This window comes from Neolamprologus brichardi, chromosome 6 (assembly GCF_056152115.1).
Source record: "Neolamprologus brichardi isolate AB-2024 chromosome 6, ASM5615211v1, whole genome shotgun sequence".
Lineage (NCBI taxonomy): Eukaryota > Metazoa > Chordata > Actinopteri > Cichliformes > Cichlidae > Neolamprologus > Neolamprologus brichardi.
In genome coordinates, this window is record NC_142109.1 from 7223578 (window position 1) to 7239722 (window position 16145).

A 16145-nucleotide genomic window follows, 5' to 3' on the forward strand; every position below is an offset into this window, starting at 1 on the left:
CAGTTGATGTTCTTTCTGGCGCAAAGTCGGCAATAAACAAATCGCCACTCTGAGTTCCTCCGCCACTGCCTCGTTTGAGTTTTGGATATTGCATTTCGTCATTTCGAGCTGATTGGAGACCAGAACAGCCAATCAGACTTTTTTTTGCATCCAAGTCTGTGATTGGTTGGTTTTGTGGCACAAATCTAACGGTGTACAGAAAGAGTTGAAGCACGGGTAGAAATGTTGAGAGCGCGAGCAACACATTGCGAGTGAGCTCAAGTGCAAAAACTGAGCGAGAGGGGCTGCTATTGTGTGTGGATAATAGCAAACACTGAAATACATTTTTTGCATGCAGCAATGAATTTTGTTCACTCAAATTCAGCTTTTCTTCGCTCAAAATAAATTTCCTCTCAAAAGGCAACACTTGTTCCTGCAAATGTTTTTTTTACATGTGCTCAGAATAGTGGCACAAAAATAACGCCATATTTGTCAGGCTAAAACAAACTGAGAATAAACGTGTTTGTTGTTTCTTAGCTTCCACTGACTCTCCTCTAGAGTCTCAGAGTCTGTTAGAAAATGCCCTCGAAAATTTCCCTTCTTTGTAAGTTCATCGCTGAATTTTACGTAACAGGTTTTACTGTTGATCAGACATTCCTAAACTCCCTTCCCACAGCTTATTTTGGTCTTCCAGCTCATTTTGCTCTTTTTATTAGGTTAATTGAGTGACTTCTAAAAAAACAACCTATCTTTTCTTACCACAGCTATAGAATGCCATAGAAGGGTTCACCCATCAAAAGTAGTTGCAGCAAACACACTAAACACCCAAACAAAAAAGTTTACCCTCCTAGTAATTTTCTGTGGAATTCAGAATGATAATCTATAAAAGCCTGCTCCCCAAGCCACAGTGGCTTCTGTCAGTTCTCCAGCTCTTTCAAAGAAATCTCCTTAATGTTAATCTCTTCCATGTTTTAGATTCCAAAAGGCTATAATCTTTTCCATGAATATATAATTAGGTATTTGCATTTTTATAGAGACTCCCTGCCTTTATGTTCAGCTGGTCAACCCTTCGTGCAAAACTTTCACGCAGTGAAAGTGTATTTCGTTTCAGTCTTGCATTTAGTTCTCCTCTTTTAAACTGTATCCAAACAGAGCAGTTTGCAAATGTGTAACTTATCCCACAAAAATTGGATAAGCAGAGTAGGAAAGATCCAGTCAGTGATATCAAAGCTAAAAATAGCAGGGTAAGTCTAATTAATAGCATTCTGGCATTTTGTTCCAAGACCATGGCATTTTCATGGCATCATCATCTAAAAGATAACTCATGTTTCATGAAGAACATAACTGAAGAGTGAGGTCAAGATTGTTGCTGTTTGCTTGGATCAGCAGGCTTTTTGTTTACCTGACCTAATAATCTAAACTTCCACATGGTTATTAATACCTTGGCTACCTGGATTTTCGTCAATTGTTTGGACAACCGGGATACTAAATTGGCCATGAATAGCAAGTCCTCAAAGGTGCAGTTCTTTTTTAAATTTTATAAACATACATTGTTTAGTTTTTAACTGTCTTCCAACAAATTACTGCATTTTTGTAAACGTAATTAATCCATTAAAAATACATAGGAATGGGGTGCCGGATTGCACACGCTGCCATGTTGCCTCTCCATCAATACTTTGGCCGAGATGAACAATGCCCTCTTGCCCAATTGCATTTTATGTATATGGATAGAAACAGTCCACAGTACATAGTACAACAAAGTGGAAAAAATGTGAAGAAAAGAGATAATGTGACCCTCATCTGGATAAAATCTCTTCCTCCTCTTCTCCTGAACTGAAGTCAGGGCTCTTACACATGAAAATGGGCATTAACATGCCTCCTACAGAGTTAAGAGCCATGGACGTTCCTTGAGCTGCCATACACTCCTATTTTAAAATATTCAACGCTGCAGCTGAAAGAAAACACATTTCCAGCTGTCTGAGAGAAGTGAACAGGGGTGATATTTTTATAACTTAAAGCCAATGTGAGTGTTTGAGAGATGCTGACAAGACAAGGCCAGTCAATGGCACTTTGTCGTCATGTTTGTCATTTTGTGCTTTCTGTAGCATGTTCGAATGCTCGAGATTTGGCGAACAAAATGGTCATTTACTTATGTGGGACCGCAAATTAGCCTCTGTGGAGTCTGTGTGAGACACCCATATATAGTATAGCTGAGGTTTGCTAACAAAGCCTGCTAGTGTTAGCTGATAAGACTTGAATGTCTGCTCCAATATCTATGAAGTAGCAGGGTCACTTAACATCTGATTCGAAACCTGTTTGTTAGTGTGTAAAATTTTCCACTGGCATCTGTTCTTCGCTATTAGGGGAAAAATACATAAAAAGACCTCCATCCACAAACCAACACAACGTCACAAAGTAATCATGTTGTGGTTTAGGTTAGCTTAAGCGTGTGCATGTGTGTAATGAGGTAATAAGGAGTTACAGGCTGCGTGTAATCAGCTCCTGTTGTTAATGGAAATCCTTTTCTCAGTTGTTTACCATATTTCTATGACGACACTCGCGTTCATTTAAAACTAACATACAGCCTCAAAATGAGCTCGAATTCTTCTAAACCACACTGGCAGGATACACTGCAGTGAAAGATCATATAAAAGTATCTTCAGGCTTCAGCCAACACCTCTTGATCAAACACAAAACCACAGTCGTGTTATCATCAGAGCATTTTAATACTGTTCGTTTTCTCAGCATTGCTTTTATGGCAAAAAAAAAAAAAAAAAATGTACACAGAAATGCTATTGACAGACAGAAAGAAAAACGTACAACAATGACAAAAATACAAGTTTCCCTAAATAAACAGGGAAAGTAGTGTAACAAGCATGTTGAAAATATTTCAAACATTTCCTTCTCCTACGACTGTCCAAAGCAACACAGCAAGTGTTTCAGCTGATATGTTGGGATAAGGGGAAAACATGAACATCTGTGGCTTTGTTTGGACTGGAGAATTGACAAAATAAAACAATGAAAACAGAAAATGGGTGCTTGATTTTGGACACTTCGGGAGTATTATATAAGGACAATATGGGGTTGGAAGCATAAAAAAGGGGACACAAAAACAGCCGTGAAAACACACACACATACACATCTGAACAATCAAACTCATGTAAGTTACTGCTGTTAGATAACTAAGAATCAAGTAAGGCCTTTTTTTGTCAAAACCCTGACAAAAATTGATTGCATGGTGCTTCATTTTTAGTTTGTAATTTGATGCAATGCCATATGTTGTGAGACAAAATAAAGGCTCTATTGTTCTCGAAATCCACATCAGCATGTAATATGACACTAAAAGACGTCGGTAAGGCTCGGGAGCAATGTTGCTCAGGCATTTCTCTGTAAACCTATTATACTCAGTGATAGAGTATGAATCCTTTTTTTTAAAGGAGGAAGATATAAAAAACTGCAAAAAATTATTTAACCTCTAGCCCCAGACAGGAGAAAAAAAAATAAAACAGATACATTTCATTGCTTTTATCATTTACATTTCACAGTCTGGTTGGCAGTAAACAAGCAAAACTACACAAACCAATAATAGTCACTGACCAAAAACACACGATGATGATGATTAAAGTCAAGGGGCAGACAAGTAAGAGGGTAAGAGCAAACAAAAAGCTAAAGGGGCCACTGTCTAGACGATATCACTGGAACGATACAGTCAGCAGCCCCAAGAGAAAACTAGTGCCTAAAACTCTAAATCTTTGAACTTCCTTTCTTGGCACGTGTGTGCTGCTTTATAGGAGTGAGCTCTGAGGCTGAAGGCCTTTGAACAGTTTAGGGATCTTTACTGTTCAAAAACAGTCTGAGCCTTGTTTAACTATGTCTTTGTGGAGTGGAGGCAGACCTGGCAGAGAGACTGAAGTATCTGACACTGAACTTTTACATTCAGTTTAAATTTTGGAAAAAATAAAAAGCAGTCTGTATTTTATGTAAAAATGGCTGAGTTTTAATTAAAGTAGTTTTATGAATCAGCTTTAGTAGATATTTAATTACTCCTCGCTGCTTTTGGATCTCATCTTTGGAGAACTTTAGCTTTGATTTACCTCTCCATTTATTTCTCCACTCAGGACAGTCAAAAATCCACCATTTATGCATGGGTTTATAGGCAGGGACAATTACTGTTTAAACTCATGTTAGCAATACTGCAAAAAAACAAAAAAAACAACAAAAGACATGCTAAAAATACAAAAAGACGTGACAAAAATGGAATACCGTAATATCAACTAAACACTAATAATCTGCCTCTGACGGCACAGAACAATGCAGGCAAAGTCCATTCCCATTTACCTTTCACAGCAAGTATATTTCCCACAAAAACCAAATGCTGTGAGATGTGGCAGAATTATGGTTGATGGGTCGGAAGAATCCAAATCTGCACAAGACACTTGCATGTTTTTGTTTCAGATACTGTCCACAACATAATATAGAGTTCACACAGCTCATATGGTCTTCAGCTTAATGCTAATTTTCAAAATATTTTTATTAATTCCACTTCCTTTTGAGCATTAACCTTGTGACAGTTTATAAGTGGAACATTTGAAAGGAAAATCCAAATGTTTTTTTCAGTGCAAGATCTTTTTATAATCCTTATGGTGCGGTCAGAGTTGGTTGAAACTCCAGTTTGTATTGGGACGTGTGGTCCAGGTGTTTTCATATACACCAGTGACGTGATCCAGTTCTGTAGCTCAAACACTCAGGCACTTTCCCCATACCATATCTACTAAATCCAGCAACAGGATTACAACTCAGTCACATTGTTTCTGTTTTATAAACAAAAACATTTTAAAAAAGAACTGTCAGTTACAGTTGCGTCAATGCAAAAGGCACTTCCGTTTTCAGTTCGCTAAGATCTTTCTAGTAAATTGCACTCAGTTAGGTTTCACCACCATCCAATCCTGCTTGATGACTTTTAAACCACTTCCTATTCATTTTGCAAATTTCAAATATGATGTCATCGTAATTTTACCATTCACTGACTCTGAAATAAACCATCCACTTTGTTGTGCCACCTTTTGACCTTGAAAGGATAGTAAATGCCACTTTTTGAATTTTGGATGTTTGGACTGAAAATTCGATTTCAATCACTAAGTGAGCCATATCAGGATTAGGAACTATGGATGGGGAGTCTTTACAAAATCTTCCCAACAGTTAGAAATAAGAAGGTTTTAATGATGTAACATTGTTATTTGAAGGGCAGTGCCCTTGCACTAAGAGTGCTACATAGTCCAAACCCCCGTTTTGTTGCATGTATGGAAGTGGCTGAGGAGTAAAACAATGATCGATCTCCGGCTGTTTGAGGGGTGTTGTACCGTTTCCTCCATTCTCCAGACAAGGTTTCCCCTCCAGTTCCATGGGATCAGGATCAGTGGGGCCCAGCTCAGGCTCCAATCCAGAATTGGCCTGCTTCCTTTTCCTTAGACAGATGATTGTCCCAGCCACCACAGCCAATCCCAGCACCAGTGCAAGAGCAGCTAAAGCAGGTATGAGAGTATATGTCATGGATGCCTGTGTCTCCACCCAGGGCTCTGAGGATGTCACTGGAATCCCTTCAGTACGAGCCTCTGTACATGACCCCATTTCAGCAGAGTTGTTGGCCCGAGAGCTGATTTTCTCTCCCAAAGGACTAGCACAGACTGAATAGGTACAGTTTGGCCTCAGACCACGTAAAGTGTATTCAGGATAGTTGGGTGGAACATTCAGTGTAATGGATCGGCGATCAGGCCCTGAGAGGTTACGGTAGGTCAACTTGATGCCACGAATATGCGGCTGTGACTTGATAAACCGGTGCAAGTCAAGAAGGATTGATGTGGAGGTCACCTGACGTGAACTGATGGCATCAAGTTTATCAGGCATCTCGGTGGTAACTATAGAATCTTCAGTTGCTGGTGGTTGAGGAACATCATCCATATTTTCACAGTAGAGGCCAAATGTCCCTGACAGACACAAACAGCCGAGTTCTCCCACTGGGTCAAAATAACAAGTGCCACCATTAAGGCAGATGTTTGGTGGACAAAAGTGCTCGTATTGCCCACTGGTGGAGCTTGGGAAGACTGGAGGTTCTGTTTTTGGAGAGATAGTTTCTTCACTAGGTGGTGGAGGAGGAGGAATAGCATTGGTATGGGTTGTTCTTGGAGATGTGAATGGCAACTGTGGAACAGAAGTACTTCCAATGGGAGAGCCCATTTGCAATGTTGTGGTTGATGGACATCCAAAATCTTTGTGATCCAGTTCTGAAAGCATCTTCCCAGCATTAACTAGAGGAAAGTGGCATCTGGTCTCTTCATGTCTCTCAAGAATCACTTTCTTCTCTTTTAGCCAGACAGGGAACCAGGCTAATGGGCACAAACAGTCAAATGGATTCTTAGCTGCTGTCAGGGTTCTCAACTTGGGGAAAGTGTGAAAAAAATGTGGTGGGAATCCCTGGAGATTTAGACTACTGAGATCCAGTTCTTGAAGCCCAGATAATTTATCAAAGTCCTCCACCCTCAGATCCCCCAATGGGTTGCCAGCCAAGCTCAGCTTGGTCAGCCCTTTTAGGAAATCATGTTTTAGGGCCCTGGGCACCTCAGCTAACTGGTTTGATGAAATGTCTAGCTCATGAAGATTCTTCAGGGAGGCTACGAGATCCTCATGTAAAGTAGTAAGCTTTAGAGAGGCCACCTTAAGTGTCTCCAGGTGGGGAGTCTGTAGGTCTGAGAGACTCAAAGTTGGAATATTGTTGTTGCTGAGGTCTAAAAGGAGAAGACTGGGCAACTGAAGTGATGGGAGTGAGGTTAGCTGATTCCCTTGCAGTTTTAGTTCTAGCAACTTTTCTAAACCTTCAAAAGCTTCCAAATGAATGCTCTGTATGCGATTTGAATGAAGATACAGCCTCTCCAGCTGTACCAAGCCAGAAAAACTGCCTTTGGATATATGGGTAATCTGGTTAGTGGATAAGTCTAAGTTCTTCAGTTTTGACAACATCTCAAATACACCATCCGGAATCTCTGTAAGCTCATTCTGGCTCAGATCTAAAAGCTCCAACTCCACTAGACCTTTGAAGTCTTCTTGAGCCAAAGTAATGATGGCATTTTGGAAGATGTAGAGATTTTGTGTTGTTGGTGGGACACGGGGCACAATGGGGGCAGGAAGATTAATGCAGAATATTGACCCCTGCATCGGGCAGTTACAGCTTGCTGGGCAGTCAGATGATAACACCAGCCCAGAAGACAGGACAAAGAGCAGGAAGTATTGTATCATGGCGATGAAAGGCTTGCAAATCTGAAAGACATAAGTGGGATAGAAAATGGTTAGTGTCAATCATTAGTTGCTTGCTAAGGTGCCCATATTTACAAGATAAATTGAAACATAAACCTTGGTAATTTATAAATAGCTCTACAGGTAATATAATTAACTACTCTATGAAATAAATGAATATTATTTAAGAATTTTGTCAACCTCGTACTCAAACTCAGATTCGTTTTGTTTAATAACAAATGCAACAGTTCCATAAAACATGTCCAAAGGAAGAAATTCAAGTATCAAAGAACACGGAAATATAGAAACAATAAAAATATAGAATATAAATAAAATATAGAATATAGTACAATGAGGTGGATACACACATACTTATGCTAAAAAAACAAAACTTTATTTCCATAAACACAAATATGTATGCAAAATATAACGCCTACAGCCTCATTATAGTGGCTTTGCTTTTCATATCTGTAATGATCATCCTCCCCAGGGATAAAGGCCCATAGGTTAAGTGAGAGGTTAGCACAGCCCACCCAGGGTGACTATTTCTGAGTAGATAAGAAGTCAGTTCAGCTACTTCTTAGTGTTTATGGCATCGTTTTTAGCCCGTGAAACCCAGTCTGCTGCAGTGAAGCATGACATGTACAGCCGCAAGTCTCCCATATACAAACATATCCGAGGCGAATATGGTCTGCTGACAGACACATTACACTATTGTTTTATAGTGACAAAAAAACCACAGGACAGTAGGAAACTGTGGAAAATTCAAGCACTGCATTGAAAATTTCCAACTAATTTTCCAGTGGATGTGTGAATGTTTTTGCATAAGTCTTAAATCTCATCCCGCTTCCCTCTTAATCGCCGACATTGCAGCACAAGATTTTACAAGGTAGTGTACAAACACTGCTCTACAAAGAGATAATTGTGTCATCAAGCGTCTATACTTTGCCCACTTTTGTTGTTTATAGTCACATGTCTTATAGGAAGAATAAAAATAAGCCCCATGTATGCAGCTCACCCAAAAAGAAAGAAAAAACACAAAAAAACGGATTTATACACTTAAATGCATAACTGCTGTGTAGTGAGTAAAGAAGTTTTAATAACGTGTCTGGATTGAGCATAGAAACAGTAACAAATTGTTCTGCTGTGGAATAATGAAAAATGTTAAAAAAAAAATGTAACTTACAAATATGTTGGTTTTTTTTATAATCACATGTTTAAATGTTCCTATTATGGTACACCATTTATCAATGTGCATTTCAGTCTCCATCCTTAACATTACATCAGCTCTTTGTCTTTCATCTTCCTCTCTCTCCCCTCCACTCCCTTGGCCTGGTTTCTATTTGTTAAACTCTCACACTATTGCCCTTTCCAGGACTCCTGAGGCGGAAGTCAAGGAGAAACCTAAGATGTTTTATTAAAGTCAGGCGTGCACACATAGGGCCATACCTCTATTCCCTCCCTGTCCTATGTCTCCGCCATTCATTCCCTTCACCTCATAACATGAAAGTAGGAATTTGCAATATTCTGGGAAATTCTTTATGTAGTGACAGGAATGGAAAAAAAGTGGTGCTGACAAGTGTTTTGAACACAAGACAAGATTTATTTATTTTTTAGATGAATTAATAAGGACGGTGCTCTGACCTGCTGCTCTCTTGATTCTCTGTTAACCTAAAGACACACTTTTATTTAACTGATCTTCCAGGACCAGTTAGAATGTTTCTAATGCTGTTTCATACAGATCACAGCACACTGTCTGGGAATTAGAATGTTATCTCTGATTTTTGTCTCTTGATGCCATACTATGTCTATGTGGGAAACTGGTTACTTTGCTAGTTTTTGCCAAAGAGAACAAAACTGTTACACTTCATGTCCAATAAGAAATAAACACGGAAACTAAATTGAACAGCTTTACAAACCTGCAAGTCTGCATATACTAGTAATTTTAACTGGTGTTTGAACTTTTAGGTAAAAAAACAAAACAGCAATGCAAAGACATGTTTTCAGACCCAAAGTTACTGGTGTGAGTAACATTTTGTGGCCATTTATCAAAGCAATATACAGTGGGGCAAAAAAGTATTTAGTCAGCCACCGATTGTGCAAGTTCCCCCACTTAAAATGATGACAGAGGTCAGTAATTTGCACCAGAGGTACACTTCAACTGTGAGAGACAGAATGTGAAAAAAAAATCCATGAATTCACATGGTAGGATTTGTAAAGAATTTATTCGTAAATCAGGGTGGAAAATAAGTATTTGGTCAATAACAAAAATACAACTCAATACTTTGTAACATAACCTTTGTTGGCAATAACAGAGGTCAAACGTTTACTATAGGTCTTTACCAGGTTTGCACACACAGTAGCTGGTATTTTGGCCCATTCCTCCATGCAGATCTTCTCAAGAGCAGTGATGTTTTGGGGCTGTCGCCGAGCAACATGGACTTTCAACTCCCGCCACAGATTTTCTATGGGGTTGAGGTCTGGAGACTGGCTAGGCCACTCCAGGACTTTCAAAAGCCTCTTACGAAGCCACTCCTTTGTTGCCCGGGCAGTGTGTTTTGGATCATTGTCATGTTGGAAGACCCAGCCTCGTTTCATCTTCAAAGTTCTCACTGATGGAAGGAGGTTTTGGCTCAAAATCTCACGATACTTGGCCCCATTCATTCTGTCCTTAACACGGATCAGTCGTCCTGTCCCCTTGGCAGAAAAACAACCCCATAGCATGATGTTTCCACCCCCATGCTTCACAGTAGGTATGGTGTTCTTGGGATGCAACTCAGTATTCTTCTTCCTCCAAACACGACGAGTTGAGTTTATACCAAAAAGTTCTACTTTGGTTTCATCTGACCACATGACATTCTCCCAATCCTCTGCTGTATCATCCATGTGCTCTCTGGCAAACTTCAGACGGGCCTGGACATGCACTGGCTTCAGCAGCGGAACACGTCTGGCACTGCGGGATTTGATTCCCTGCCGTTGTAGTGTGTTACTGATGGTGACCTTTGTTACTTTGGTCCCAGCTCTCTGCAGGTCATTCACCAGGTCCCCCCGTGTGGTTCTGGGATCTTTGCTCACCGTTCTCATGATCATTTTGACCCCACGGGATGAGATCTTGCGTGGAGCCCCAGATCGAGGGAGATTATCAGTGGTCTTGTATGTCTTCCATTTTCTGATGATTGCTCCCACAGTTGATTTTTTCACACCAAGCTGCTTGCCTATTGTAGATTCACTCTTCCCAGTCTGGTGCAGGTCTACAATTCTTTTCCTGGTGTCCTTCGAAAGCTCTTTGGTCTTGGCCATGGCGGAGTTTGGAGTCTGACTGGTTGAGGCTGTGGACAGGTGTCTTTTATACAGATGATGAGGTCAAACAGGTGCCATTCATACAGGTAACGAGTGGGGGACAGAAAAGCTTCTTACAGAAGACGTTACAGGTCTGTGAGAGCCAGGGATTTTCCTTGTTTGAGGTGACCAAATACTTATTTTCCACCCTGATTTACGAATAAATTCTTTACAAATCCTACCATGTGAATTCATGGATATTTTTTTTCACATTCTGTCTCTCACAGTTGAAGTGTACCTCTGGTGCAAATTACTGACCTCTGTCATCATTTTAAGTGGGGGAACTTGCACAATCGGTGGCTGACTAAATACTTTTTTGCCCCACTGTATCCATCCATCATTCAGTTTTTTTCTGCTTCTCCAGAGAGGTCACCAGTCTGCTGCAGGGCTAACTTTGTCTGGCATTACTTTGCTTTAGTCACCAAACCAGTACTAGCGGGAAAAAACCAAACAAAACAAACAAAAGCTACAGACACAAACTACAATGCACACCGTAATGCATACAATTAAAAGATCTAAGCTGACAGCGTGCTCCACTGAACTATTCCTGCTATGACGGGCTTTTGTTCAGGAGGACGTCTTTATTTAAAGACACTGCACTCCAGAGTCTGGAGCTTTCTTCGTGTGAAGTCAGTTGTTGTTTACAGAACATTATAGCTGCCTTTCAGTTCTTTAGGGTGCTACCTCTGACACACTTGCTAAGTGAATAGAGTGATGAAAGGAGAGGAATGACTGGAATATGAATGGTTGGAGTATTACACTCTTTAAGCTAGCCTTTATAGGCTTTTATAGAATATGTTTGCAAATCCAAGTGTGTAGGTAATCTCGAGGCCTTGCGCTTGCCAACTAACCACTGTCAGGACATGCATGTTTACAGCCTCTGTGAATGTTCTAGAGTAGAATAGAATAGAATAGAATAGAATAGCTCTTTATTGTGACTGTTACAAGAACAATGAAAGGCAGTTTGGCATCTCTCCGTGTGAAATACACAATAGCGTAAGCAAGTATTTACATAATAACACAGACAGATTTACATTTACACAAAACAGATATGTACAACTTATTCATACACCTGCATACATACAGATACACCCATACAAACATACATACATGATTACACACACACACACACACACACACACACACACACATATATATATATATATATATATATATATATATATATATATATATACACACACATACATGCTATTCTTCTTTTAGGATCATAAATATGATGTTGGAGCTGAGCCTAACAAGCTGCTTTAAGTTACTCACGCCCTTATTCAGACATCCCAACAGTAATGGAAAGAACCATGTCACATGTGAGATTTATCTTAGATGGTGTACAGAACTGTCCATGTGCTGATTCCAACATGTAATCCAAAGGCATACATGACTTATCAGCAGTAACAGTAACATGCGTACATGTATAATTAAATGTGACTTTTAGTTGCCCATATAAGCATTTCATGAGCTGTTTTTATTCTTCATGTTTCACAAAAAGAAAAAGTACAATATAAAATAAACTGCCTCTTTGTCCCTGTTTAATAAAAAATAACTTTCAAAATATCTTTTAATAATGTTGTCACAAGCTGTAGCTACAATACTGTAGCTGTGTGTTTGATATCAATATCAGTTGGTGTAAATAATTTTCAGTCATCTATCAAAACCTCGTCTCATTATGTCTTTTGACCTTTTTGACCAGAAATATTTTTCCAAGACTTATAAAACTTACCTGATATCAGACAGCAGCAATGTAAATTATTAAAACTTGTGTATGCTTTACTTTCTACATCTTTGTTTAATCTTGACCATTGTTAATTTCAGTCAATTAAAAGGAAAATAAGTTGGCAAGGCTTTTAGATAAGTGTTAAACACCACTGTGGCAGGCCAAATGAAATGCCTTAAACATAATATTTTCAAAGAGCTTACAGGAAAGCACATTTATTCTTAACTTTCTGCTTCACAAACACCTCATCTATTTTGAAATTTCAAAGGAATGACAGGATAAGTAGGAGGGGAAATAAGGAAAGCTTAAAACTCAATCTCAACATAAGCACTTTAAGTTCCTCTGTTTCTTCTGCTGTCTGATATTAACCGGGTGCCAACATCATAAAGCCAAGAATCTGCCAAGCACAGCACTCCAAAAAAATGGACATACACAGTGCACGCAAGTAATCCTGCATTACGCTGCAGTCACAGAACTTGTTGCAAAACCAGTTCTCTTTATTCTTTTGTACGTGTATAATTAAATGTCACTGCTTTCTGTTGTCACAGTAGGACTTAATGGCACACAGCATATCCTTAGCCATGGAGGCTGTGTGTTGAAAGGGGAACGTACTCATCAGAAGATGAAAATTAAACAGTTCGGCACACACCCGACCTGCAGAACAGCAACCCACAGGGCTCTGAATGTATTCACACAGGCACGCACACATTCCTGCACATGTTCACGCCAGGAGACACACACAAACACAGAGTCTACAACACAGCTGGATTTTGTTACCCACAATACACTGCAGCCATCTCTCACTGTGAGACAGAATGAGAGGCCCACATAAACTTTACTCCTCCCCTGTGATAAGAGGTGGGCAGCAAGAATAAATGGAGATGGGGAATTGCAGAGAACGAGTGTGAGAGGTAAGATGTTTAAATAGCCGGTTTGCTGACGCCTGCCACAGTTCATCCACAATTTGGTGTAAACAAAGACTCACTCCTCTAAACTTAAAGTGCATGGCAAAACCCAAACATGATTGTGTTGTGTATTCTCTCAAAGCAAGGTGCAAGGAGTCTTGGTCCTGTAGAAGCACAACTATGGTGACTTGACAACATAAGAAAGAAAGTTCCACAACATTATTATAAGTTGAACCTTATTTTGAAAATCCGGAGAACAGTCACATGGCTTAAAAAAGTTAGATTTTTTTTATTCATAACAACAACCTCAAGAAAACATTCTGCTCTGCTTTTGGTTTGTTGCTATGACTTCTGGTCCATCAAACTTTATTGGACTGATGTCACTATTTTCCCAAATGTCAGCAATGAAATGAATGAAAAATAAACCTCAAATTGGTACTTGCTATGAATTATAATTTACCTCAAAAAGAACATGTGCTCTTTCTCTCTCTTGCCCTCTTTCTCCCCCTTGCTATGGCTGGCTGTACTGTATTGTACAAAAGAGAAGTATACCACTGTGAGTTGTCAAGAATAGGATCATAAGAAGCACAACAATGGAAACAACACTCTTTGCAGAAAGCTTGTTATCTGACGCATGACCTTAGGGGGTTTGCACTGCCATTTCTCCCACTGAGAACTATCATTCGGTCACTAGATTGTAGAGGTAGATGCTGCTCTTATCAATGATTATCATGATGACCCTTGAGATGATAGTCATATCAGAACATTTACAAATAGCAACTGCACTAGAAATATTCCAGAGACGCACAAGGAAACAACCACGAAGGGGAGATCATCCAAATTTCAAACAACTCTGGCATTTGATCTTATTATTTGTGGAGTTGTGAAACTTTATAATGGCAAATTTCATAGTATGTTGAAGGTTAAAGATTGCTTGTAGTGAAAGCTAATATGCAAATTACGGAAATTTGCATTGTTCTTACTGCTACCAAAGGCTGTGCTGCGTTTCCCTCTTGGCTAGAATATCCAGATAAATGACCAATGCAAAAGGGCAGAACATTGTTGTTTAATTATTGAATAATTATTGTCTTTACTCTTTATTCCTATCCAGTTTAAGTACTTACATGTCAAAGAAAGCAGGACAGCTAGGTGGTGAAGGCTATCTAAAACACTGGTATTAATTACACTTCATAGCAGCATTATGAGGATTGGTAAACAGAAACTGCTAAAAAGAAGAAAAAAAAAGAAAAAAAAAAAAGAACCAACTACAATGGTTGTGTAAAAGTGAGCAGTCATTTGGATAAATTATGTAAAAGACAAAAGTTTTTGGTGGCAAATTATTCACATTTGTTTTTCTCCTAACACTAAATTGGATGATGGAGAGACTGGCAGATGTGAAAGAAAAAACATCAGTGGTGAGGGTACAAAGAAGTAAAGTGGCGATCATAAATTTGTGTTAAAAAGTTGTTCTGCAGGGAGATTACTTCATTTTCTTTTAGAAAAGAAAGGAGTCTTGATTTAGTGGTGCCAAATCTTCCAAAGAGGAATATCGTGTTACCTCATGCTTGAAAAGCTTACCAGTAAAATCAGTTTAACAAGGTCTTTCTTTCTAAAACTCTTACCCCACAACTGTTTTGTAAGAAGATCAATTATAGCCATGCACTGTATCCGTACTGTACTGGGGTTGCACAGGAACGTAAAAGCACATGGACAAACATGTGTAAGGATATTATAAATAAAACAGATTAAGGCTTAACACACACAAAGTAAATAGAAATGTTATTCTGATGGGCGTGCTGCATGAAAGTTCAGTTGTGTAAAGGATTTTGGGGTTGAGCAAGTCTCTTTATTTTACCATGACCTCAAAAGTTATGATGACTTCTAGGATTAGTTTGTTAATCTGAGCCTGACGTGACGTCTTTTCTTTCTTGCCATAGGAACATATAACGGAGAGTTGCATCAGTCTTTTCTGGATAGAGTGTCAGCAAGCTGGATTTATGTTGCATCAACTATTCTTATAACCCAAGTATCAGTATAGTAAAAAAAATTAACAGAAGATTAGATTAATATATACCATTGGGTGCAATTAAATGAATATATAATCAGGGCTTTATGGTCTGAGATTACCAATGCAATGACTGTAAATACAAATCATCCAAAAACTATAAATGACAATCCAAAAATTACAAAACGCAAAGGAAATGTTTATATATTGTATTGTTTTCCCATAGATTTGATTTTTACTCACAGGAGTAGTACTTTAGTACTAGTTTTCCTCTACAAATATAATTAATTAAAAAGTCTTCTGTGTGAAAAAATAACAGAGAAAGATAATCAGCTCTCTCCGATGAGCCTCTCATTCTCCATATGGAGTAGTCTTGTACTGTAGCTAGGATTTTTTTACTTTGCACAGCAGCTGTGAGCTGGCACAGTGCAGTAATCTGTTGAAGTATTGAGTCTCGTGCAGTCCTTTAAGTCCTATAATTTGAAATAATACATTTTAATGATCGCAACTCTAAAAGAAACATTCCCACAAAGTTAGTCATCGCCTGTGAGGTTTTTGGCATCACATGTGCTGACAATCTATATCAGGATGAAGAAGAATCGCATGCACAACGAGCCACATGAAAGCCACGATAAATAAATTACACTAAAAGCTTAAGTACAAATACAATTTATATTTCTTTGTCATTCTCTTCAACTGCATTTACTCCTTGACTTGTTCTTCCGTGTGCTCTTAATAGGACCATTGTTTTTGGCAAAGTAGCAGCTCCACACTTAGAGACGTATCTGTGACTTCTCTTATGTTCCCCTCTATCTCTTATTAACCGTACCTGCTTTTGTACTGTTAATAGGAGCAGTTACATACTAGCTAAATTGTATGAGCGGACAACCTTTCTGAC

The 16145-nt window shown here is 39.0% G+C and overlaps 1 protein-coding gene across 1 annotated transcript in view; it reads right to left on the reverse strand.

The window, feature by feature from the left end:
• Positions 1-2692: 2692 nt before the first annotated feature.
• vasna (vasorin a) overlaps positions 2693-16145 on the reverse strand; it is a 33957-nt gene continuing 20504 nt past the window's right edge. Inside the window, exon 2 of the mRNA XM_006804369.3 lies at positions 2693-7290. Within this exon, the coding sequence (XP_006804432.2) occupies positions 5179-7269 (2091 nt within the window). The 5' untranslated portion in view covers positions 7270-7290 and the 3' untranslated portion in view covers positions 2693-5178. The remainder of the gene's footprint in view (positions 7291-16145) is intronic.